This window comes from Dinoponera quadriceps, unplaced genomic scaffold (assembly GCF_001313825.1).
Source record: "Dinoponera quadriceps isolate SergipeBrazil2010 unplaced genomic scaffold, ASM131382v1 scaffold1395, whole genome shotgun sequence".
Classification (NCBI taxonomy): Eukaryota; Metazoa; Arthropoda; class Insecta; order Hymenoptera; family Formicidae; genus Dinoponera; species Dinoponera quadriceps.
The window spans coordinates 530,313-557,656 of NW_014556488.1; the positions used below are offsets into that span (position 1 = coordinate 530,313).

A 27,344-nucleotide genomic window follows, 5' to 3' on the forward strand; every position below is an offset into this window, starting at 1 on the left:
TTTCTTCGTTCCCGTTCCAAGGAAATTCCCCCGCCCCCTCTTTACCACCCACCGCCGGCGAAACTACCTACGTCACGCTGTATGGTCATGGGTATCGAAACTTAATCAGCCGCGCGATAAAATCAATATCACGGAAAGGAGAACGGACTAATCCAACGTTATGACTTGCAGATTGCAGCCCCCTAAGAAATCTCTCGCGTGGGGACTACTTGAGCTGAAAAATATCTCTCGATAATTAACTCTGAGAGAGACATCCGTTATCTTGACACTGAAGTAACAAGCCTACATCGCAAAAAAATGGTAAAAGTCGTGATTTTTTGCAGATTTTGCTCTCTTATGGATTATTAATTTTTTTGACCAATTTTTATATTGTCTTCGTAAATTTACCGTTGCTACGAAACCAGTTATCACATCAGGCTGATAATGGCGGTGGTCACATGGACCCGACACTTTTTTCCGGCTAACAGACGAATAAGAAGTGGGATATAGCGGCTTACACAAAGCGTGAGAAAGGAGACGCGCGTAAGCCTCGTAGCCCTAATATGTTTCTGTCAGGTTTAACAATCAATCGTGCAAAATATATCGCGTCCTTGCTGTCCCTCGACTCACTCAGGTCAAGCGTGTGTTTTCCCCGAGCTACCTCGAGCTCGACGCGCTAAAAACGCGTCGTAAGATGGAAAGAAAACTCGTGATGACGAAGCTCGACGATAAAAATGTTTACCTTGCGTGCGTCGCGAGGAAAGTCGGAGAACGTGGCTGGCTACGTCGTCATCGGAGCGCAGTCGAGACGATCTCGCTGACGATGCTCCTCGTCGTCGTCGTCGTTACACTCAAGATCGAGAATTCGAGGCGCGCGCGAAAAAAGGGAAAGTCGCTGGCCTTCGAAAGACGGACGCGGCGCGGTTGCAACGCGATGTAACGCACCGCGCGACTCCTGCGTACAGGGTGGACACGAGGAATGAAAACAACGCTGAATAATCGTCGTCGACAACGGCGACCGACTATAGAGCGCCGCGCGACAAACGTCGTCCACCACGTACGTATCGCCACGTGAATGGAAAGAACGACGGACGCGCATTATTATTTCACGAAGTACACGTGTAGCGCTCCGCTTCGTTACGGCGCAACGCGACGCAACCGCGGCAGCTCCCCTCCCCCCCTCCCCTTCTTCTGGGTCTTTTCCGCTCGCGATTTTCCGCGAGCACACCGCGCGCTCCGAACACTCGTAGCCCACATTCGAATGCGCGCGTTTACGCACTCGTGGCCGGTATCGATCTTGACATTTCGCGCTGGTGGGACTACCCGTTCGCTCGTTTCGGCCGGGCTATATTCGGTATTAATGATCCCGTCGCCGTCGACGGCTGCGAGCGTAGTCGGGTTGTTAATAACGACCGCTAATAGTATCATAATATCGACGATCTCGTGTCTCTTCGAAGCTCTGCATTAACATTTCCTCGTGTTTTTCGAGAAAATCGGGACTGAAAAGCGGAGGAACACAATGGGGAAAATTTGTCTTTCTCGTCTGGACGGAATATCGATTATTCTCCTTTTTAGTCACAGACTTGTCAATACAAAGTTTTCGCGACCTGATTTAACGGAAAGATATTATTTTCACGGAAATAGGCCAGGTCAACAAGAACTTCTGGTGGACAAATGTGACAAAAAAAGAATGCAGAAAATTATTTTTATAATTTCTTTCGCGATGTAGACAAACTTACGATATTACTTTATCTCGTTTGAAAATTAACTTCTTGATTGTCGATAACGAGCATTTCCGTTATTTTGAACTTTGCACTTAGGACCAATCGAGGAAAATGGCGTGACAGTGAATGGGTTAAGGAAAAATAGTCACAGGGATGCTGATGTCGAAATTGGTCAAATTATTTGGATTTGGCTATAACTTTTTTTTTTGCGGGGTGAACATCTTCTTATCAATAATCTTTTTACGGACAAATGTGAGGAAATCAAATATGGACAAACGAATGTCGCGTAAATTTGATAGAAATTCGCACTTCGAGATGCTAAGAGATGCGCAGAGACCTACATCGAAGAATTCAGTCGAAATTGATTGTGAGAAGTGATATTTTCCAGTTTTTCGTTACACCTCGTAAATCGTATATTCACCGAGATCCTTATTTTCAATCTCGAATTATCCCGTAACTACCCCCGACCAGCGTCCCGACATTGGAGCAATCACCATTATTCTTGTCCGTCCCCGTATAACATCCGCGCGCGCGGCTGGAACGACATTCAATAGCAACGGCAGAGAGAACCTGTATTACAGGTAGGACTATAATTCCGAGAGGGACAACGAATCGCCTGACCATAGTGATTTAACTCGAGCTATTGGCGTGACCCCCCCTCGTGTCGGGAACACGGAAAATCTATTTACAAGAGCGGACGAATCCGTCGTGCTCGAAAATACATCACCCGTCACGCATAACAAATCGTGGAGTGTACGCAGGTATAATGCGTCGATGCAGTCAATCAGCTTTTTTTCCCATGATGATACTTTCTCCTATCCGGTCGTTAGGAATTTATTTATTATTAACTGAACTAGTGTATTTTGGTATGCAAAATAGAGAGTGAGTCTAAGACGTACGTTTGCTTTTCATCATTAAGACTAATTGTATGTGCTAATCAGACGAAAAGAGCATAGACACGCACAACCTCGAAAATTTAAAAAAAACCTCAAACTTTGAAAAGTGGGATTAAATTCCGAAAACTGAATATTGGGATAAAATCTCCCGAAATACTGTAGAAGTTATAATTTGGCGAGAGAATTTCATTTTTTCCGATATTTTAGAAAACTATCTTGGTACTCAATTTTCGGAATTGTAACTTTTCGGGATAAGTACATACTTTCAATATTTCTGGAAAGTTGTATTTCGGAAGATTGTCACAGTACTCAGTTTTCATATGCATTCACAGAATCATGAATATCATCATGAATAAGATCGATGTATTTCAAATATCTGTTAGATAAAATTCGATTTATATAATTAAATCTTCCGTAGTTCTGTGGAATTCTACATGAAATAATCAGGAGAGAGAGAGAGAGAGAGAGAGAGAATTATTTTAGAAGCTACTTTATACATAATATAATAATCTTTACGTGTAGAGGCTAAAGAAGGCTTCGAATTTCAAATTTGTATAATACTAATGTTAATACAATGACGATCGTGTAATCTCTGTACGAATCGTATACAAATATCGCACGTATTTTAGCGGAAAAATCAACGAGGGAGGACCAAACGCGCCAAAGGATTATCAGATTTCGATTATCTCCGGCGTATCAACGCGAGCGTCGGTGTTGCGTTACGCAATGAAAATGTCACGGAGCGGGGAATTAACATTATTCCGCGTCGCGGAAACGTGTATATCGTGCATCGTACCGAAAATAAAAACGAGAAGGGAGGGAGGGGGGAAAGGAAAATTAACGCGCGTTTGACGAATGGGATATTACAGAGGCTCACGAACGACAGCGCGAGTGAAAACGTTGGCGAAATGAACGTCCGGCGGCGCGCGATAATACAGGAACACGAGCGCGCATAGATCGAGTTTCCGTCCGCTTTGACGAGCCCGATAGATATTACGGCGGCAACAACGCCGCGAATAAATGTCTACGAAATACACGCGCGTGCGTGCATCCCGCAGCGCATTTGCAATATATACGGAAAGCGGTATCACCCCAAGGGAGAGATCGGGTTCCCTTCTCGCTTAGCTACCAGCCAGCAACGTCTCCTCCGAACGGTACACACGCGTTGCACTGTTATTTATCTTAAATGCGATCCGGTTATTGATCCTTAAAGCCGCCGGCTCGGCTCGCTGAATAAATAACGAATCGAGTAAATAAATACACGGGTCCGCCCGCTCCCGCTTCGGCTCTTTCTATGCCGTTCGCGCGATTATCTCAGGTGGAATATCATCCGCCTCGCGGTCATCGCGCCGTCGTGCCTTTTTACGCAACGATAACCGCTACCTACTCCTAGAGAAAGAGATAGAGTCTCTCGCCGACTAGAATTTCATAAGTGAGAGTCTTCGAGTTTTTGATAAAAAAAATTACGCTTGATTTCGTCACAAGAATGTGACAACTCTTTATCTACGAAGAGTGTCTGCAATATATATCGAGTTCAGACATTCTTCCGAAGATATACATGTCATTTATCTCGCGACACATAACATTTTTCTATCACTTGATTATTAATTATCGTTATTAATTATCTCCCATCTTAGAATGACATTTAGTTACAAATAGAGCCCATTTATTTGACGATCCCCAGTTCCTCTATTTCTGATCAAACAAGGAACTAGACCGATCAGTAAGAAGTCGAAGATTGCCAGACTCTTACTTGAGGGACTCTATAGCCGGCGATGCGAGCGAGGCACTTCCGATTTCTTTGCGGAAGAAGAACGTTGTTCTTTCACTTTGGAATCGGTTACCGTATAACACTTTTATCGCCACGTGGACCTTCTATATCGCGCGATTCGGAGCGCTTACGTGGAAGCTTACGTGTGCGAGTCGAGCTCTCGTTTCTAGAAATAGTCGCCGGTGACCATTTATCATATCGAAATGGTCTTCTTCCCAGTCATGGTCACATTAGATTCCAATTAGAGGCGAATCGATGACGACCTCTGACATCCGAAATTTTATGCGAACACGCGCTCACATCGAGCCACGGTTTCTTGCTCAATTATGTATTTCGCGTCGTTCTTCAAATACGCGTACACTAATGGAAACGGTAATTACGATGTAAACCAATTAGTTAAGTAATATTCAAATATTGACAATAGCAGCAATTATAACATGAATTATGACTAATTAATTGAATCGAACGCGCGCGCGCCGACAGAGCACAATAACTATCGCCGGTGTCCTGTGCGCGTATGGAAATACGTTTAGCCTCGGGAAAAAGTCGACGTTGTTCAGCGTTGTCCATCCATCCATCCATGTCAAACGATTCGGCAGTGTCGTCTCATTAGTGTCTCGCGAATACATAATCGACAGGGCTAATCGATAAATTCTGGCGCGGCAGTCGTGTGCGGACGTCGTGTCTCTCTCTTTCTCTCTTCTTCTCTCATGAGTGGGAACTCTCGCGTACACAACACACACACACATGCATGATACATATTATCCTGTAAATCCCGAAAACTCGCATATTAATAAAGCGATAGGTCACGCCCGCATCGGGACATTTATTTTCGCATTGTGTAATTTATCGAGGCATCGTGGATGCCGCAGAGAAGAAAAAGAAAGAGAACGACAGAATGAAATAAACGCGAGACCGGTCGCGATGATCTCAGGTACCTCTACTCTCGGGGCACCCCGATATCGTGACTCAGGTCGACGTGGTGTAAAGGGAAAAATCCCGTCGTCGCTGCACACACACCCGAAGCGGACAAAAGGCGACCGCAGAGTCCGGGTTGTACTCGTCCGACGTGTGTGTCTCGGTCAGCCTTTAATCTTTTCACTGTATCTTTATTATCGCGATCGACGCTCGGAAGGGGAGAATCGTTTGGCCGATTGAATAGCCAATCAAAACGATCGATACGGCCGATCAACCCCGCGGCTCTCTCGCACTGCCGAGGTCCGTCCTTTTTTTCTCAGCCACTCTTTCTGCACTTAGCTCCCCTCCCCGTTCTTCCCTTTCTCTTTTTTTCCTTTTTGTATAGCGCCAACGTGTATTCGTTTCATTTTAAAGGACGGAGAGCACGCGCGCAAGAGAGAGGAGATGCTAATAAGGACGCGAGAGACGCGTCCATTAATTGGGAGAATGAATAATTCTGTTCTTCGAAATCAATTCTTCCTAAATGCACCTTTACTCATACTTTTCGTAGCTTTTTGCGCGAGCACTTCTTCCCTTTCGTTTCTTCTCTCATAAATTCAAAGGAGAACTTGTTCCTGATAAAAATTTTTATCGGCCCTCACCTCTCTTTGCGACTTTCGTAATCGTCCGATATTAAATATTTTCACGAAAGAATTTTCAATTAAGACTCGGAAACTATCGGTACCTTTGTACCTTCGCTGGAGAGAAATCAGGATTCGAAGTAAGTCGGAGACTCTGCAAAACGAACCAACGAAAAACGTAGGAAATATGAGACATCCTTCACTTTACGGGTGAATTTCATGCTCTCCTTCAGTGATTGTTGAAAAATAATCGTGTTTCCGATAGCGCCGAACTCAGGGATTCGTCCACTTTTCGAGGAGGAAGCCGCACTAACGGCGCGTCTCGAAGCGAAATCGAGCGGACAATCGCTCGAAAAGAAATCCGTGACCATACGATTTAACCGAACTCGATTTGGTTTCGATTAGAAGTTGCAAATAGAACCATCAATGTGGCGGTTCGCGGATCGGCCAACGATAAGTCACGGTTGACCGCCCCCGTGCAGCAATCCATTGTGTAGGGCTAAAGTTACGGCGTAACCAAGTTGGGAAAAAGTTCGTTCTGTTGTTCTCTCTCTCCTCTCCCTCTCTCTATTCCTTTCTTTTTTAACTAAAGGTGAACCTAAAGGGGTTCTTGGCCCCAGGGTTAAACATATCTACCCATCTATCTATCTCTTTCTCGGGCGTATAACGCGCTTCTCAATTCTCACGATTCCCATCCCGCCGGGCGTCGGAAACGCGGAAAGGTGCGACCGAGCGGATCCGCGGCGGCCGCAGGACGCGATCGCGAAGGGAAAGTCGAGCGACCGCCGTAGAGGCGGAGGCCGATCGTGTTCGCGAAGGAGGCTCCGGTGAAAATGAAGGGAAACAAAAGCGAGACATCGCGGCGCAAAGACGACTGGCAGCCAACTAACTAACCTTCACGCGCTAGTATCCGTCACCGTGGCCAAGAGAGTACCCTGGTGCAGAAGCAATCACATGATGCACTAACACCATACGATGCACAACACGGCCGTACCACCGGCTTGAATCCGTCGACGGGGCATCGGTCGGGACGCCGCGCGATCGTCCTCGGCCTCGGCGCGGCGGTGACAGAAGGGAACGTCGAGCAGGACGATCCTTTGCGAGTGGCCAGGGCGCTTCGTTCTTCCTTTCTCTATCTCTCTCTTTCTTTCTCCTTTTCGCTCACTCTCTCTCTCTCTTCCTCGCTCCCACCCTCTCTCGACGGTGCCGAGACGTACGGAACGAAGCGAAACGACGTCGAGCACGACGGACGCGAGCACGACGCGACGACGAGCGGCGTGCGTCAACTTGCTGCTCCGGAGATCTCGCTCGAGAGCGAAACGGGTTCGGTGACACCACGACGTACGCCCGTGCGTCGTCTCTCCGGCGACGGTGCGGCGCGGCCGAGGCACGGTAACAATGGCGGCGTCCGACGTGCGCCCACGGACGGGGGAAGCGCTGTGTCGATAGATGTCCCTGCGAGACGGCGACCGCGTACGCGGCCATGCGTAACGCGCGACTTTTCCCGAAGCCGGGACGCGACGAAAAGTCACCTCGGTTTCTCGCGACGCGTCGATCGCAAAATTGAATTTTTCCACCGATTCGATCGTCGTGCTTTCGACGACAAGCTTAATTTATTTTTTACCGATGTTTCTCATCGCGCTTCGAATGAGAACGAAGCTGTCGCGGCGACTAAATATAATTCGCAATTTTGCTACGTAAAGTATTTTACCGCCGGCTCGGGCGCTTCAACGGAGTATTCGACGGAGAGAAGTACATCTCGCGTGATACTTTCAAGAAGTTGCTTTTCAATTTCGCTGCTCGGAATTAAAGAATGCTGATAACCGGTCCGGCACCGCACCGACTGTGCGTAAAAGCGGCCGTCGATTGGCGCGTCGAGCTCTTGCATGGTGCTGCCATCTCGGCGTCGGCCTGCAATTATCGACATCGCAGGCAAGACGCCGCGTCGCGATTTATGTCGATAGTGCCTAACCACAGATCGAACACGAAGTATCCGACGGCGTGTTCGATAAACGCGTCTATCTATTTGCGCGTATCGCGACTCGTCTGCGAAAGAATAAAACAACCGCGACGCACGTGCCGATAAAATGGGATTTCGCGCTCCGGCGAAAGAGAGTTGGTACGTAAGAACATGGATTTTTGTGTTCGTCGAACGCCACGCGTTCGGAAGTGCATGCGTGCATGTGCGCCATGCAGCGGCACGTGCTGCGCTTTTACGTGCGTGTGGAGGCGGCCTGAGAAGTGAGAAAAAAGATCGAGGGGACCGGTTCGATGGGAAAATAAGCGGAAACCTCGGAAAAGTCAATTTTTCGTTGAAATTTAATTTAAACGGAGAATAGCGCGAAACACCGTGGGAGACGTTGATCCAAGGAAAAATTTGCTAAGAAACATTGGAATAATTATTTACTAGAATCACTTTTTCCTTGTGTAGGAAAGCAACCTTAAAAATCGCGCAATTATCGAACCACCCTTTTCATCGCGTAATTACCGATCAATTATTGAAACACGTGGAAAAACGTTTGCATGAATCATTTAATAATTGCTTCTTGACGTGCTTTTAGTATATATCATTTGCGAATGGAGAAGCATTCAGTAACCATTGAGTGGTTTTCGCGGTAAAGTCAGAGATGATTCACTCTACCTTTCTCAATATAAAATAGAGAACGGCTCGCGGGATGACGAAGCAACCGACGCGCGTTCCGTTTTTAGGACGCGCGACCGCAAACCGAACGAAGGATAATTAAAGGCCGCTCGGTTAAAAGTCATCCCGCTCGATGGTCGATAATTCCGTGGCACAAAGGTCGAATATATACACCCATATATACAGGACGTGTGCCTAAAGGTGGGTATACACTGATCGAACGAACAACGAACGAAAAGTGAATGTGTAATATGAATGTGTATATTCGCGTTTAAACACGTACGAAACGTTCTTTGGCAAACCACCTAATGAGCTAATCGGTCCGAAACACTCTGTTCAAATTCGTTATGACATACAGATTTTTCAACTTGTACACGGAAAAATCAATTTCGTTGGTGTAACTGATTTTTTCGTTGCCTGGGGACGCCAGACGAAAAATATTCGGCTGTAGGAACAAAAAGGTTCCTGTAAGAGGTTTCCACTCAGTCAATCGTTCTCAGCTGTCTCAACCGAGCTTTAATACAGCTGAATATTCATACGAATATTCTCAGTCGCGGTAACAGAGATATCACTTCTTGTCGTCGAGTTTTCATCTGATCCCTATTCTGTCGCGACAACCGAGTTCTTTCTTTCCATGTAACAATGAAAACTTGCATTCACCGTTTGTTTCTTACTCGTTCGCTCAGTGTATACCCAACTTAACGCACGTCTATGTATTGGAAACTCACAGTAGGCACGGGAAGCAAAGAGGTTCTTTTCGTGGAATCTACTCAAAGTATGCGTCGGAGGAGACTCGCCGGCGCGCGGAGTTTCACTTTCGCGGAAATCGAGCTCGAATCATCGAGAATCGATCTTTGACGACCTTCTGCGTCATCGAATTCGTGACCACTCACCCCGGTATAAAATCGAGACTCAACATTAGACTTAGACGTTTACGCGTAAAATACAATAGTCTAGACGTCGACAAAGTAAACTATGTGTAACGTGTCACCTGTGTAGACAATGAATAATTTATGAGCCGTTATAAGACGACATCTTCTTACATTTCGTAAACCTCCTTTTCATATTCTTTTTCTGTTAAAAGAGCTCACATGTAAACCTAAATGATAAGATTTACACATTAATAGCGTGTACACATTTTATATCACTGTAGAAATATTTTTAATATGCGTAAAATGGATTGCATCTAATTTAATCTAACATATACATAACGGCATAATTTTGCTATTCTACGATGCTAAAAAAATAGATGCAATTTAAAATGCTATCGGCGCAACACTCGTTCCACCGAGGATTCGCGAGACGGGCACGAGACGGGCGCGAGGTTCACCACGTGCGAAGGCGACTGGGCGGCCAGGATCCCGACGTGATCGATAATGGGGGCGTGTATCGACGGGATATTTCACTCTCGCTGGACTCGCGTCGGCCGCGACGACCAAGGGGATGCTTCGCGCGCGCGCGCAAGCGAGCGAGCGGCCCGCGGCGGGACGCTCTTCTCTCGCGGTAGGTGCGCGACCTACCGCGACAGGTCGAGCAGTCGTCGGCGAGTCGATGGTAAGGTGTTTTCGCCCGATCGTGTACCGCCCCCGATCGCCGTATCTCCAGCCTTGATCGGCACGTGACTGCCCTCCACGTCTCGTCCCGCGACACCCTTGGAAACGAAAAATCACAGAGGCGACCCGTGCTCGACGCTTCGGCGAGATATCGCCGGGCGGGCTTTCTTGTCTATACGTTGTGTGTTAATTGTTTCATTATCGCGCTACATGTGATACCGTCGATATCGCCAGTACGTCGGCTCATTGAGACTCTCGTTTCGCTCGCTGATTATCGGGACGCACCAGTTGCACGGTGTGTGCGAAGTCGGTTGTTGTCTCGGATCTTTTTATCTGGCGACACGACAACCGGATAGTGCGTACGTCGGCTGTGCGGTCGCTCTTCGCGCACCGTCTTTTCCTCAGAGTGGTGCGGAAACGGTGAATTTGGGGGCGCGATTTTATCTCTTGGATAAAGCACCACCGCCGACTCGTGTGCGTGAGTATGAATGTCGCCGCCCGACTCGGTGGGAGTCAATGAATCGGGGAGCCAAGACGAGATCCGTTCGCTCGTCCTCGCCGCGATAAAAAGCGAGCGTGCGATCCAATATGTCGAGACACACGTGAAGCATATGTCGCATTAATATTCCAGCTCGCCAATACACGTCGCGTCGTTCCTTCCGCGCAATTTTACTCACACACGTCTGGACTGAAATAAAAAACACAGCTCATTATTATTGCAACACATCAAAAGCTTTTCGTCGACGGGATTTCATTGCATAGTGGCGCACGCCGCAAAACTCAGAGTTGATGAATTTGCGTTGTTAAATGCCATAGTACGTTCACATCGGGAACGTCATCGAAAGAGAAAAAAGAGAAACAAGGCAACACACGGACATCTCCGGCGATGATCTCGGCGATAGCTCGCCAACGGGAAGGTTAATCGCGTCCCTTCATCAATTGGGGGTGTTATCGAGGCCACGAGGACGCTCTCTGCGCAGGTGCCTCGCGCGACATGCGAGACCTTTCGATCGTCCTTTCTCGGCTGGAAGGTGTTTGTCAGTCGCACGGCTTAATGTGAACATCGTCGTCGTCGGTCGTCTCGGCGACAGAACGATCGAATCGATCTTGATAAGCGAGAAAAAATACCGAGAAAATTAAAATAGAGATAGAGAGAGAGAGAGGGAAAGCGAGAAGAAGGGAAGAGGGGAGAAGAAGCGCGCGACTCCGCGCGAGACGCGCGTTTAAAATAAATCCGCGACCTGGCGAATGTCGGACCGTCGATTAACACGAGCTAATTTTTGCACGCGGGGGATAACGCGAGCGCGTGTCCGCCACGGCGGCACGATCATCCTCTCATTATCGATCACGTCCGTTGTACGCGATATACGTATACTATTCGCGACGACGCGAATTCGATTGCTCGGCGATCCGACAGAGAGAGAGAGAGAGAGAGAGAGACTAAACGGGGTTAAAGCGAATTAAGTCAAACGGCGTGCCGCGAAGGAAAGTGATTACGAGACGAACCGAGGTCCCTCGGTTTCTTCCATCTGCGACCACCGCTCAGGCCGGAATGAAAATTAGCGTACTAACGACTCGCGAGGGTTTTCCCGGTTGGCGAAACTCCGCACGGGGTGACTCGCTAATCTGTCAGCCCGAGAGAAGAAAGTTTCCCAGCGAGAACTTCTGCGACGCGCTTCCCCCTTGCGAAGAACGGTCCTCCCGCGAGCCGGAATTTTGATGCTATCTTGACGTTCTTCAGAATAGTTTGGACGGTCTGTACGTAAGCGAATTCGGTAAATGGCGGGAAAAAAGTGATAGGCGAAAAGTCACGGGACATCTGGAGATGAAATATTGACGCGGATTTTAAGAGATTGATATTGCAATTAATATTTTATTCGCGAAACACGAAGGAGAGGCCGAGTGTGTGCCTCCGTTACGTTCCTTGATTGGCGTCGTCGTTGATACGAATACTCGCGGGTGGTGGAGACGCACAACCACTCTCCGACCGCTAGTTTCCCTTCATCGTTCTAAATCGGTTTCAACTTCGCAGACTAGCGAACGATAAAATTAGAACGTTGCCGTACGTTATTATTGTAGTATTGAGAAACTTTTTAATACCTATCTCCGTCTCTCTCCTCTCTCGAAGGCGAGCGCGCGCGCACGTTCGCATTAAAGTTTAAACACGGCGGAGTCGCGCACACGTGCCGCGCGGTCATAAGACGGATGACATTTCTCCTCGCCGACAGATATCGATGCGGACGTCGAGCATGGTGCTGAAGTCGGACAACGGAAACGACGACGTCGACGACGTCGGCCTCCGCACGCAGCGCGCGATCGACGAACAGCAGCGATTCGTGACGACCTCGATGCATTAGAGCGCGGGTGTGTCGGATGCGATCGAAATGTCGTTTTTCGGTCGGAAAATGGGCGGCGGCGGCGGCGGTTCCGAGCACACCGGCCGTAACCTACAGGACGGCCTGTTCCAAATCGCGTCGCAGGCCTGCCATATCCTGGTGCAGGTGAGTCGATCCTTGCGTCGGGACGTTTATGGGGCCGGTATGATCGGTCGCAACACTTTTTTTCTGAATGGGTGAGTTTCGCAACGTATCTCGTGTCCAATAGTAATATGTATCCCCCGAGAATGACTGAAAAAAACAAATTTCCCTATTGGACACGAGATACTTATATATCCCGAAACTTATTAAAAAAATGTTGCAACCTTTTTGTGACTGGCTATGTATATGCGCTCGAGTATAGTTAGCGAGATAGTAGCGAAATAATTTCAACTCTTTTAATTCATTATTTCATTTCCAATTCTTTTTCTCGTCTTTCGCGTTACTATGCGTGAAAAGCAACTCCGTTGGCGTAACTGTGTTTTCCGTCGTCTGGGGATCAGACAAAAATTTGGTTATAGGAGCAGAAAGCTCTCAGTCGTTTCTCAATCAGTTCATGCAGCTGAGTGTTCATACGAATATTCTCAGTCGCGTTAACAGAGATATCATTTGTTGCCATTGAGTTTTCACCTGATATTTATTCAGTTGTAAGAACAGAGTGTATTTCCGTTTCTTCTAAAGAATTCTTCTCCTTGAACAAATATACAGTATCAAAAGATAACATCGCTTTCTCGCTGATGCTAGTTCGGCTTTTTTGATCGTCGAGCTTGCGCACGTCGCATTATCCGTTTTACCGTGCAAAACACGAGATCGCCTCCGATAATTTGGCGAACAAACGGACCAAGGATGATTTCAAGCGCTCTGTAGCCACATGACGCGCGCGTATCATGCCTTTGCGTTCGACTCACGTAATTCTCGAAACGTGTAACAGCAGCATTTGGATTAACGAGTTGATTAACGGACACGGTAGCGCGTGTACCGTAAATTTAATCGACTCTCACGAACGTCCGATGGCTCATGTATGCTTTGTTTCTCGGCCAGCGAAATCCTTTTCACTTTCCAGCTGTCAAAAGTCACCCAGTCGTCTCTCTCTCCCTCTTCATGTTTCGAGTCGACGCTTGTTTTTACATATCTCTGTCGTGAATTTTTGTTCAAATTAACTCCGAAAACTGAGGCCTGTTTATCAAGTCGACCGTAAAATACGCTTTTACGTATTACTTTTGCGTCTTCTCCTTAATTGGCGAAAGGCTTCCCGCTCTCGATCTTTCAGAACCGCGTAGAAAAGTATTATGTTACGATGTTGAGACATAGGGTGTTTGCTTTAGCTTCTCTCTGTATCCGAGAGAATTTGCTCGCGAGCTCGTCGGCCGACAGAGATCGATAGAGGAAAAATCGCGTGGCATTTTTTGTCGAGGTGAACAACACGCACAACGTTTCCTACGGCGGTAGCAATAATGTGAACAACATCACATACTCGAAGTACTCCACTGCCGGCGGCGGCCCCGCCGCTACGGCCACTTCATCGGCGACGAAGGGGGCCACCACCGCCAAGGCGTATCCGAAATACGCGGAGCCACGGGAGAAGGATCAAGATGTGGTGGTGTTGCTGCCACATCGCAAGAACAGAACGCCGCGACTCAAGCACAAATTGTCGGTACGTCTCGTTGCCGTCGTCCCTACGCTTTGTCGTCTGCAAAGTTCACGCGAAGTTCACAGACCGGGTCGCGCAAAGCTGCGCCGAAGCCAAAATCCGCCCGCCATTCGCACTCGGCGCATTTCACGCACGACTTTACTTTTAAAGTAGACATCGCACTTAAATCTGGTCTAATTTGTCTTCCTCCTCCTCATCCTCCTTCTTCCTCGTTTCCTCATCGTACACGAAGATAAATAAGTTGCTAACATATCAAATTTTATGCTATCGCAGCAAAATCTGTCAGTTCGGACAACAAAACTATTTGTTAAAAATACTAATCGCTATTCGTTGAATTATTTTGCTGAATCTGCTAGTTATTTTGCTGTAAGAACAAATTAGTGAGTATAAGAGAACATTATTTTGTCCTAACAGCAAATTGATGCGTCCTAAGGATCAATTCATCCAGCAGAATATTTTTTCCTGGCAACAAAACTGTTTCTGCTCTAATTATGAATAATTCGCTAATTTGGTGATGCTAATTAAATTTTATTGTCATCGCAACGAATATACAGTAACAACGATGGTATTCACTGCAACAGCAAATTAATTTTTTTCCGTATACAAATATATTTCTATCGCCTCTACAGAAATAACTTTACGCATCGCGATAAAGAAAGCCTCTAGGATATCAGTTGGTTCGAAAACTTCACGAACGTCGGTCGATGTTCCTTTTTTCCCGTTCGGGAGAAATTAAATTTTAGTTATCAGATAACCAAAGTGTATCAGGCTGAAATTTTTTAGATTAATAAATTTCAAGAAGGATCGGCTTGACGGTCGGGATCCAGGAAATGTGCGACTCGCTGTTTACTCACCGACGTAATATTATTGTCCTCTCGATAAAAACATTAACGTCGACATCATTACGATTCTACACCGTTTGCTTGACGCCAACCTCGAGAGGTGCGAGAGAAGCACGAGTTCTCGCTCGTTCTGTGATAAAAAATTCTCTCGCCGTTCTGGGTATCGCGTTAATTTACTCCATTGGATGAATATTTCCGATTTATATTGCGCATCGACCTTGTTTATTTCTCCAATGAGTCACGATGAGTTCACATCGATTTCCCGGTCACGTGTCCGAAACAAAGCGGAACGATGTGCGCGCGGGCTGTTTATCATGCGGACGAGATAAAATCCACATATTGCACAACTTGACCATTTTAATCGCGGGAGAGTGATACAAGTTAACGACGCAAATCTATCTGGCATCGAGTTTCCCTGTTTACTCTCTCGATTTGTCGTCTCGTTGGGTGTGCGATAAAGCACGAATTGATTCGCGAAATCTCTCGCGTTGAAATTCCTCGTGAATTCATACCGTCTTCATCTGTCCGTTCTCACCGCCACCCATCTCTCAACCGAATCTCGCGAATATAGAGCCGTGGCGCGTGACAAACGCTGTTTGCAGACCGTGTCCGAAAACGCACGGCTGGATGTGAACTCGCCGAGCGGCGACGACGATCTGGAATTATGGGACCAGTCGGGATTTATGTTGAGGACCGACGTGGACGACCCCCTCACGAACGCAAAGTACGTAACTTTGATTTGGCGATTAGAAGCTTGAGCGAGGCATCACATTTGGCCTATGATTCGGTTCAGAAAAATTAATAGACGCGCAGGTCGAACCTGTTAATCGTTCACGAGAAAATAACGAGAATGAATCCATCAGTTTTCCGATGATTATTCTTTTTTATTTTGTAACTGAGGGATCTCTCTTTTTCCGTTAACGAACATTTACTAAATTAGATTCTAACTCGTCGAAAACAGTCGAAACAGTCACTTGCCGAACAAGTCATTACCTCGATCTGTAGGAATTCTCGTATTCCCGCATCGAAATTTTAGTTCTATGTTGAATCTTTAATTCTACAACACAGTTAGCAAAATAGGTCCAATTTCAATTTCAATGAAGTTTTTCAAAATAATCTTAAGAGCAAACCGATATCTCCGATTCGCAAGATCGAACGTTCAGCTACTATACAGAGTCCCGATGAGAGCATCATGAATGCAATCGATGTGGAATCCACGTGTAAGGAAGTAGATTCCACGTCAATTCCACGTCTATTCCACGGATATTCTCATGGGGATGTCCCGGAATAACCGCATGTGGGCGGCAGATTCTTCGTGCCAATCGAAACCATTCCTCGTTTACCAACGCTTCGTTCAAACGATAGTTTTTACAAATTTTGCCAAAGAAAGGAGAATTTGTGCCGAAGAAAAGAGACCGGCTTCTTGTTAATACTTGACATTAAAATATTATATTTTTAACGAAAACAATACATTTCCGCATAAAATATTTATAATCATACGGCATATTTATATTACGATACGTTATATCTAAATGACGAGAAAATATGAAACTGAGCGAAAAGTTTTACGTGGGACGTATGCAACTCACGCGGCAGCGAACGTATCAAGAGCAAGGTAGCATCGAAGGTTTCAACTCGAGTCCTCCCGTAGGCCGATTCTCCAACTTTTAACGACAGTTCGTTATCGTTACGCCGTCGTCGTTGCTTTTCCGCCATGTATTATACCTGCGCGACGGCAACGTAACGATAACGGCACTCGTCGTCGTCAAAAGTTAGAGAATCGGCCTACCGACTTGGCGCGGAATCGCTATTTTCGTATGAAAGGATCCGGGCTGGCGGATGCGCGTCCACTCGACGGACAATGTTAGGTATCGCGACGACGATCGCGTGATAAGCGTGCATTATACCTGTGTCGAAGGTGGGGCGCGCAGGGCTGGTGCAGGCCGAGCTGCATACCGATCACGATCATACTGATCCTGATCGTGCTGGTGGTGCTGCTGCCGCTGTTGGACCACGCGGCGGACAAGTACGCGTTGAACGCGAGCGCGTACGACGCGGAGTCCACGTGTATGGATCGTTGCGCCGTGTCCTTGCTGGAGACGATACCGGTCGGCATGAATTACAGCGATAACGCGCCGCGACACGAGACCATTCACGACTCGTGGATGGATCTGATCGGGATGGCGCAGGAGACGATCGAGATCGCGTCGCTCTATTGGACGATGAGGAGGGAGGACGTGTTTCCCGATGACACCGCTAAGGAGGCAAGTAGAATAGGAGACGGATGAGATGCTTCTTCAGCTGCCATTACCACCGAGGTCGTCGTCACCATGACGCTGTCGCGGAGATGAACGAATCGCGACAGCCTCGTGGGACGGCTCCTCGGTGATCTCTATATCTATCTACGTGATGTTTGGTTAAGAAAAATCGATACCTGCCGCAGGGTGAGCAAGTATTCCAATCGCTCCTCGAGGCTGGAAGAGATAGACAAATTACGCTCAAAATAGCGCAGAACATTCCCTCTCGCCTGTCCCCGAACATCGATACGCAAATTTTGGCCAAGAAGGCTAACGCACAGGTAATATGCCCGCGATATTCGCTTCGGTAGCTTCGAAGGTCGATAAACCGGAAGAGTCTTATCGCAGCGATCTTGTCGTGTCGATCCGCCTGACAGATGTGTGTCCGGTCGAGGGCAAGTCGATCAACGATTTAAGATTTCGCCGCCCGGAAAGGGGGGATTCATTCCCGAATCGAAAATTTTGTCCTCCGTTCAATCCTGAATCGGACCTTTAATGAAATCTTAATTATTAATTATAACTTTAATTAAACATCACATTAAACCTGTAATTCTGCAATACACGGAGATTATACAATGCACGGAGAGGAAGTTTTCTTTGGATTTAATAAAATTTCTTTAATTGAAACAAATTTGTATTTCGTATCTGAAAAACATGCGACAATCTAATGACCAATAACCCGAGACCTTTGGGATCGTGAGTCAATCACCTTAGACTACTACTACGCCACTTCGTCTATTAATATAAATGTATTTCGTCTTGTCTATATATAGAATAACCCGAGAGAAAGAGAGAGAGAGAGAGAGAGAGCACAACTAACCAACCTTAGCATACTCATGCTAATAATTTCAACTAAAGTTGTATCTCGCAGTAAATATATTTTACCTGTAATAGCCAACTTTTAGCAGTGACAGCAAAGTTCAGAATAGCTAATGAGGTTTAGCTATTATGCTATTACCAGGTCGTTTCTCTGAATATACTAAGTCCAAACAAACCTTTTTCTCTGTATAGAAGTTAGGATAGCAAAATAGGTCCCCGCGACTTTAATTCTAACAATATAATTTACTTTCACTTTTTGATCCTGATGATGTCTTAGTTTTTCTTTTGTTTTTTCAACGTTAAAATAGGTCGTTCGAGGTAGCATTAAAATAAAAGTGTATAGAACCGAAGGTTGCAGAGAGAAGTTAACAGGTGTTGGTATCGTATTAATGCAGATATTTATTGGTCGATGGGCCATCTAAGCAAGCTACCCTTAAAAGTACTAAAATAGCGTGAAAAATTTCGACTCGGGTTTGGCCCCGCGAAAATAGCCGCGAGATGTAACTTCACGCGTGATCGATCGACAAGCATGAGCAGCAAGTGTGAGATATACAAAATAAGCAGAGAGGGATGTACGCATATGCTTTCGTCCCCGAATCCAGGTGAGAAGTTTGAATTTCGCTGCCTTGCTGGGCGGCGGTGTGCTTCATACCAAGCTGTGGCTCATCGATCGCACTCACGTATACGTAGGTTCGGCGAATATGGATTGGCGATCCCTGTCGCATGTAAAGGAGCTCGGCCTGGTAGCTCTGAATTGTTCGTGTCTAGCGAACGACTACGCCAAAATATTCGATGTGAGCATTTTAAGCAGCAATGTTCGTCGCGCGCGGAACGTAAGTCGTTCTCCGCGCCTTTCTCACCCGGTCAACTCCGTCGAACTCTGTTCCTGTTTCACTTCGCAGGTATACTGGAAGTTAGGTCAAGACGGTAAAGTGCCTTCCACGTGGCCGGACTCCCTCAGCACAAAGATAAACATAGATAATCCCATGAATTTCACGTACATGGATAATAAGTACAAACTATTCATCGCGGTTAGTATAGATCGTACGTTAATCGTTCATTCGTGAGAGAGAGAGAGAGAGAGAAAGAGAACAAGAATTCAATGCGAGAAACACGAAACACCGAAAACGTCATTGCAGAGCTCACCGCCGCCGTTCTCGCCGAGAGGCAGGAGCAACGATCTGGACGCGATCTTACACTGCATCGCCAAGGCGGAGAGGTTCATTTATATCTCCGTGATGGATTATTTCCCGCTGACCATCTATACTGCACAAGTGAAGTAAGTACGTGACGATCGGTGTGTGCGGGAGTGTGCGGGGAATAATTCTCCAGAAGAATTGCAAAACGCAAAGCGCGAAAATCGATCGGGCGTCGTAAGGAAGGTACTCCCCGTCGACTTTCGTCGGAAAGTTCCGCGAATACTTCTCGATATTGCCTCTGCACTCCCGGTAATTAAGGAAGCGTTGAAAGCATTAAAAGCGGGCTCCACCTGCGTTTATAGATACTGGCCTATAATAGACGACGCTCTAAGGGCTGCGGCGATCGAACGTAAGATAGACGTGCGCCTCTTGATCTCCTGGTGGAAACACTCGAGACCGTCCGAAACGTATTTCCTGAAGTCGCTGCAGGACCTGACGTCCAGCTATCCGAAGGTCAAAGTCGAGGTGGTGAGTATCCGTCGGGATCGCGCGGCCAGCGCGCTGACGAAATCGCCGATGCGACGCGTCTTCTTGCAGAGGCGGTTCATCGTGCCCACGAATCCGCGCTGGGATAAAATACCGTTCTCCAGGGTGAACCATAATAAATACATGGTGACCGACGTGGCGGCTTACATCGGTACGAGCAATTGGTCGGGCGATTACTTTATCAACACGGCCGGTGAGTGCATCCCGATGTCGCTTTGTGTTAAAATAGAAGACACGTGGTGGCGATGATAGAATCGAAGCTCCTACTTTGCACAAACTTTGCCTTCTCCAACCGCTCGCATTGTTAAACTGCTTTTATATTGGTGACTTTTCAACTTTCAATGATTAACCACGGGTGGAAAAACAGAATTTTGCATTATCACCAGGTTAGGTCTAACCAGAAAATGAAACACCAGACCTTAGTATTCTAAGGTTAATCACAAGTGCGGGCACGCGTCTCTCTCTTTCTCTCTCTGAATTCTTCCCAATTGCGTCCGTAAGCTCGCACTAACGCGATGCGTTTGTTCCAGGTATCGGCACCGTGTTCGAAAACGTCGGTCACCAGACTAAGGACGGTATAAGGCAACAGCTGGAGGATATCTTCCACCGCGACTGGTATTCCGATTACTCTTTCCCGCTGAATGCGAGCGAGACGCGCCTCGAGAATACGTGGAGCTTGTCGAGGAGCACGTATCAGCACTCGTCGCATGAGCCTTACATACACGCGTAATTAACGTGAGCCGACTTGCGGCGGGTTCGTTCGCAATTAGCGGAGAATTGCGTCGCGTCGCGCAGGGAGAGGGAAAAGCCCTCTCGCCTCTCGAGACTCTCCGCGGGAGATTCCTTTACGTGTTCCTTTACCGCATTCCCAGCGCCTTGTGCATGCCCGAGAGTCATTTTTACAAATATTTTTCGGAGCTCCTCGCGCGCGCGCGCGTGGTGACAGTGGATGCATTAATTAACTTCTCGATTTGCAATTAGGCATATGTTGCTATCTACTTATGACGCTTCTCTCATGCGTTATACGATGTCGTGATGTAATGATGCGAGGCGCTTCTTAAGAGAATGTCTTTTTAAGGAGCTAAATTATGCAGAATTTGAGAAATAAGTTGGCCGACACCGGCCACCGATGCATGAAATTAACAGTTTACATCTTTTATATAAATATTTTTTTTAAAGATTTATTACGTTGTTGATCGTGTCGAGTCGGGTTCGAAATTAATAAATTCGGTCAGAAGCAATACCGATTGAACGATCATGTTTATACGCAATCTTTTTGTATGTTTACTAGTAATTAAGTCTCTCTCTGTCTCTCTCTCTCTCTCTCTCTCTCTCTTTTTCTTTCTTTCTCCTTTTTTTTGCCTGTTGCTCTCTCAAGTATGCCCTTTCCGTAATCTGCTTTTCCAAGATCCCCGAGACCGTTGAATCTCCGCTTGAAATTTTTTAAAATTTTACCGGCTAAAGATAAGAGAAAACTGCGACATCAGTTCTTTCCTCGTTATTAATTGAGTTACTAATGACACCTTGTCATAACCGTCGTTATTGTCCCCATTATCATAATTACGCATATCGTTGCATGCGTCAGCAGTTTGCTTAACGAGCGTATCATTTAATAAGAAGGGTAGAAGATAATATGTGCCTTACAAGAAACGTTTCCGCGATGGGCACGGTTTACGATGACTCCGCGTTCTTCCATGTGTAAATTTACGACCTAAGGACTCGACCTGCCGCTTGCGTTGTGCCTATTGTTTGCTGTATATATATCTAAAAACAGGACCTAAATGGATTCCATTGACAGGAGGTAAAGCGACGAAACACTCGTCGGGGCGACACGTAACATGACGAGAAAAGGAAAACGGAAAAAATAGGAAGGAAAAATGAAGAAAAAACGGCACAATATAAATTCCGTGTTTGCACGACGCATTATTGAGAAAAACGAACGGCCGTCGTGTGGTTATGCCGAAGTTCGTTCGAAACTAAATGCGTCGATCGTCCCGACTCTGCTTTCTTACCCTCTTTTATCGCTAAGTATTATAATATCACCAATATGTTTTTCCAAAGGGGAAGAGATTTGCAAGTATAAATAAGAGATCGAAGTCTAAAATGAAAATTCCCAGGTCGCGGTGCGTATATGGAAACGCTAAATTCCTTGTTTCTTTCCTTTTTTTTCTTGCCACCCGGACTTAATAATCGCCACATGTGCGATCCGTGGATCGTGGAGCGTGACGTGCGTAAAATTAATGACGTTAATTAGAGCGTTTTGAGAAAAAGAAGGAAAGAGGGATTTTCGTTCGAAGGAAATGCTCGCGCAAAGCGGGAACGCTCGGTCCGCGGGCGTCAACGGTCATACAGTAATCGTCATTGGATGTTGGATCATGATTTTCAAAATAAAGTCCGAGAAATTTCCACAACATGTGTCATCGCATTCTCTCAATCCTCCCGTCAAACTGACAAAAGCGGAGCGATCAGAAGCCGAGTGATAAGTCGAGCTCTGGTGGATTTTTCAACAGCACTTTGAGTGCCTAAAATAACAGCAGGAACGATTCACAGCGACCGAATTCGTTGAAATAAACGAAATGACAAAAACCAACGGCGCGAGCCGACGTTAGGAAATGATCGACGGATATGAGATTACTATTGACAAAAGTGTTGGTCTGTGTTGACTGAGTCTGCCGTCCGTATGTTCAGTTTGCGCTCACCGTATGTTGACTTTTGCACGTGTTGAAAAACAGCGCGGTGGAAAAAATGCGTTATTAAAAATGAACTCAGCTCTCATGACGTGTCTGCGAGAGAGAACTGCGAGCCTGCGAGTTGCGAGAACTACGATATATCGATTCGCCAGTGTATGCCAAAGGCTATAGCGCGCGTACTGTTCGCGGTTATACCTCAGAAAACCGCCACTTTGCATACCGTCGACTGCAAACAACGATAAATAAAAAATTGCGCCTTGGAATGTCGCCGCGATCATCGGCACGAATGTGCGCGTGACGAAAATAGAAAAAAAGATATATAAAACGTGTGGAGATTTTTTCTAGTCGTGTACACCTAGCCGATACCTTGCCGCGTTAAAATGCGAAGGCACGAGGACGGATGTTCGGTCTAATTCTAATTAAAGTTGCCTGAGCGACTCGAGAAAGGCGAAACAATTCCTCATGTTCTGTTAGATTGTGCATACGGTTTCTGAACGATTCGAATTAGAGCAAGTGATTTTGTTCGATTGTATTCCACATAGATAGATATATTTGTTCACTTGTGGATCCTAAGGAACTTCTCGGAACAACCATTTACTTTACAGTATTTCCAGATGTAGATAATTTACTATCTTGTCTTTTACGATATGCCGTAAGGTCAAGTTTACAATATTGTATCGTCACGTATAAGCGCATCAGTAAATAAGTGACGACGATGTTGTTCTGTTAGATAAGCTTGATATAAGAGGCAGATCTGACGTAAAAATACGCAGATAGATACAGTAGGCCACAGGTTGCGACAGTCTTTTTCTTGCATGTTTCACAAAACATATAATAAATATGACAAATCAAATCTATGATTCACGAACATGCGCAGTAGATGGTCAGCCAGCTGTCTGAAGTCAGAAAATTAGACATGCATATGTTAAAATTGCATGTGAATATGTAATTTTGACAGCTGTCTGACTATCTTCTGCGCATATTCGTAAATCATAGATTTGTTTCGTCATATTTCTTGTATTCTGAGGCAGTAAGGAAAAAACGGTTGCAACCGTCCTGTGCGTAACGTTTCTTCTAACGTTTGCTCGTTAAAGCATTTTCGCGAGCAAATTGAGCTTTTCGGGCGGCAAACACCATTATCTCGAGCGACACCATGAGAAAAATGCTGAGTCAAAATTCCAAAAGCAAAGCTTTCACCTCGAGACGTCGGTCGTATCTTGAAAATGTACGGCGCGTCACTCATCACTTACCTTCTGCCCCCTTATCGTACACAGAGAAAACGATTTCTTCGGATTTGATAAAATTTCTTTAAATGAAACAAATTTGTCTTTAATACTGCCTTGCTATCGAACGACATGGTTAATTCGAGTGAAACAACATTTTCATTCAAAGTGACATTTGATATTAAATTATGTTATTTGTTTGACTTGGGTTTGTTGATGTGAAACAAACCCAAGTCAAACAAACACATATACTAAATCCAAAGAAATTGTTTTCTCTCTGTGTGTAACTGATAACAACAATACCGTTATCATTAACGTATCGGCGTTGTGCAGCTATATTTTGCGATATATTTTGTCTGCGCAAACATTTATAACACATACGTTAACAGTTACAGAATAAGAGAACTAGTTCCAATTTAGGTATTTTCAAGCCGAACGTATCGCATCTGAATACTCATAAGTCGTGAATTCGCGCAACAATCGGTGAACAAATGATTACGATCTTGAACGGATACACTGCATCGGTATCTGAATATTCGTTCACTTCGGAAATGTTCCAATCAGAACTTATTACCGAAGAGACGCCAATGGAGTCGCGTTGCACACAGACGATTTCTGATACGCAGACACCGCACTTGGGAATTATCTCAGGTGCATTTAACGATGGAGCTGCGTTAGCAGGTACGTGTCCGATTAAATAACATTGAATCAAATCGTTTTTAAAAAAATTCCGAAATGTCACGGGATTGTACACATGCGTTTCGCTCACGCTTTTTGTTTCGCGCGATACGTTCCACGCGGAAATATGAGATATGTAAACGCATCTTCTTCATCGAATTGACTCAAACAACGGCTCTTAATACGTGATTATAATATGATTAGGTCGAGGAGATTCGCATTTTAGCGGCCCGTACGGACACATCAATTAATTTAACGTGCATTTGCATCAGATCGTAAATCTTGAAAACGTGAGATGTTCAGATACGCGACAACGTTTCACTCCTCTCGATCGATGCATTATTTTTCATTTTTTCATCAATGCACCCGAATATATACTAGCTATATCAGCATATAACGCTGTAAAAAACGTCGTTATAGCAGTTAAGTTTTTTTTCATATTTCCGTCTCCGAGTAATAAAACCTATTTATATATCTGCTCCGCGCCGATTAAAAACGTACTCGACGGCTCGTTCGAAATGGATACTTAATATACTATCTGTATATTAAAAAAATTAATTTGCCAATTTAAATTCGTCGAGTAATGTTTCAACGAAAGTGAAAAATAAATCTGTGAGATGAAATTTACATATATTAAGCGTAATGCAAATTTTACGTCAAACTTCGCAGACACTACAGACGGTTGAACATATTTTTTTATAATCTTTTTTATTTATTTTCTTCATATTGACGTTAGAAATGTATATTCAGGAAATACGTATGGAAATACATGACGCATCGTTCCTTTAATTTTTCGATCCAGCATCTTGGTTTTTTTACGACTTCGTCATGGCGCCTAGATGCTATTTTATAACATGATGTTATATAACACGCGATTATATTTAAGACACGCACGTTAATTAACGTGACGTCGATGAGAGCCTGATTAAATATTCCAAGAAATCGAAACAATCGACAAGAGAAATGCCGGTTATCCCCTCCTTTCCCATCGTCAGCAGTCGTTGCTGCTTATCAAACGGTGAGTGATTACATAATCAAAAGATTTCGGGCCTTAAATACGGTCAAACGTACCTTCGCGCATCGCATACATTTCCGAGTGTTGATTATATTATTGAACTTGCGAGTTACTCGTGTATCACAGAAGAAAATGTTTCGTCGGCCCTTGCAATAATTAATCAAACTTTCATTGGCCTCACGTTTTATTTTTTAACGTTGTATCTTTGATCGAATCGTGTCTACGTGAATATCAGTGTCAGTACACAACGAAGCAACCGGGATACTCGGTCGATAAGGACGAAGGACGCAGGACATTCGACATGGACAACAATGCATCACATGTTTTAAAGGTATGTCGAATCATTTATTATACAATATGTATACGGAGTGCACCGGAGAATCCTTGGTACCAACCGAAGCATCTTTTTGTTTACTAAAATATTTTCGGTAGTTCTTTTTTAGCTTGTCAAATTAACATATTACGTTGCTCACGAGTCAGGAACTGTGCGTATTCCGCGCATAAATAAAAACTATTTTTTTTCCATCTCACAAAAAATTTTATCGCACAATTATATATAACATCTGAATTTACTTTAAATGAAACTTATTTGTATAAATAACATTTTAATGGCCTTTCTCAAAAACAAAAATATTTTAAAAACGTAGGAATAAGATTTTATGTAAAAAATCACCAACAATTAATTCATATATAATTATCTTCGTCTTTCCAACTTCTCCCTTATTAGATCGTTTCAAAGCTACGTCGATGAAGTACGTCGGGGATGTGCGCAGTCGAAAAATCCGGCTGATTGTTAAATCTATTATAGTCTGTTTATTAAACAAACAAATATTCGCTTCTCGACGTCACTCCACCAACATTAACGTATCTTACTGAGGAAACGGTACCAGGCCACGGCCCGTACAATTTGCGACCGCTGTTTGTTCACTTACAGCTGACAACTCCGGATCAAGGTTCTTTTACGTGTTCGCAAACGGGACTCTGATCCCCCTCTCCCCCAACCCCGGCTCTACAAACAGTTAACCTTGTCCGAATAACCGCGATTATTCGGTAGGAAATTTGCGAAACGGTACCGACAGTTTGCATGACTTCCCTTTTCTCGTGGGGAGGGGAGAGGGGAGATATCGATCTCCCTCGATTGTCAGCGGATCCCGTCGATCACTCATTCTCATAATTTTATATTGTCGCTTTGTAACCACCGTGTTTGATTCTCGAATGCGGAATGGAATATCAAAAATTTGCGACCGCGCTGTATAACGTGGAAAAATGTTTGAGAACTTCGTGTGCACATATTTTTTACATAAAATTGTAGATGATATTCCGATCTCCCAGATACTTTGTGATGTCTTCTTTATTATATGGCATACAGGACTACACGTGGAATCCTGTCAGGGATTATAGATCATAATATGGAAACCTCTGTCTCTGTTTCTTTTCCCGCGCGTGTAAACATTCACACACGACCACGTGTAAACATCCACAAGCAAAACTTCGTTCCAGATTCACTCGTGAATCACAAATCGATCGTTCGAAGTCGGCTCGGTTTAGAGACACGTGCAATTTTAATGCACAGGCAATGGCGCAGGGGTTGCAACAGTGTGTTTTCAATTAGATCTCGCAACGCATTCGTATTCAACGGAGGAATTGTTACTTGATTATTCTCAGAAGATTAGTTTTCCTCTTGAATACCGGATGCGTTCCGAAGTTCATCAGGGGAGAAGAATGTAGCAATCCTTTCAGTACCGACCATACCGTCGGACGAAGTAGCTTCGCTTATGTAAGGCTCGTACCGGAAATTATCAGCGTATAAATATGTCGTGTTTGGGAAAGTGATTATCGAGCTTCTCGTAGAAAAAAAACCGGGTTTTCCACGAGTTGGTTTTATCGCGATTCAAAGAGGTCGTAATTGTTAATTGCGTCAGTCCGAATTAACAATAGGTAAATCTCTAGCCTTTTGCTTCAACCAC

At 45.2% G+C, this 27,344-nt stretch overlaps 2 protein-coding genes across 4 annotated transcripts in view; one reads left to right on the forward strand and one right to left on the reverse strand.

Moving 5' to 3' along the window:
- Window positions 1–17,178, reverse strand: part of LOC106747698 — a 31,576-nt gene extending 14,398 nt beyond the window's left edge. The window contains exon 1 of one of the 3 annotated variants that reach the window (XM_014625481.1): window positions 16,878–17,178. In XM_014625481.1, the coding sequence (XP_014480967.1) occupies window positions 16,878–17,086 (209 nt within the window). In that variant the 5' untranslated portion in view covers window positions 17,087–17,178. Of the gene's footprint in view, window positions 1–721; window positions 927–6,802; window positions 7,316–16,877 lie in introns of those variants that run through there. The other 2 variants (XM_014625482.1, XM_014625483.1) reach the window with 2 other exon arrangements.
- LOC106747565 (phospholipase D3-like) lies at window positions 17,085–20,501 on the forward strand. The gene is made up of 8 exons (XM_014625206.1): window positions 17,085–17,234; window positions 17,393–17,548; window positions 18,689–18,880; window positions 18,989–19,117; window positions 19,226–19,365; window positions 19,588–19,753; window positions 19,823–19,964; window positions 20,302–20,501. The coding sequence occupies exons 1-8, from the start codon at window positions 17,085–17,087 to the stop codon at window positions 20,499–20,501; spliced, it is 1,275 nt and encodes a 424-aa protein (XP_014480692.1).
- Window positions 20,502–27,344: the final 6,843 nt, after the last annotated feature.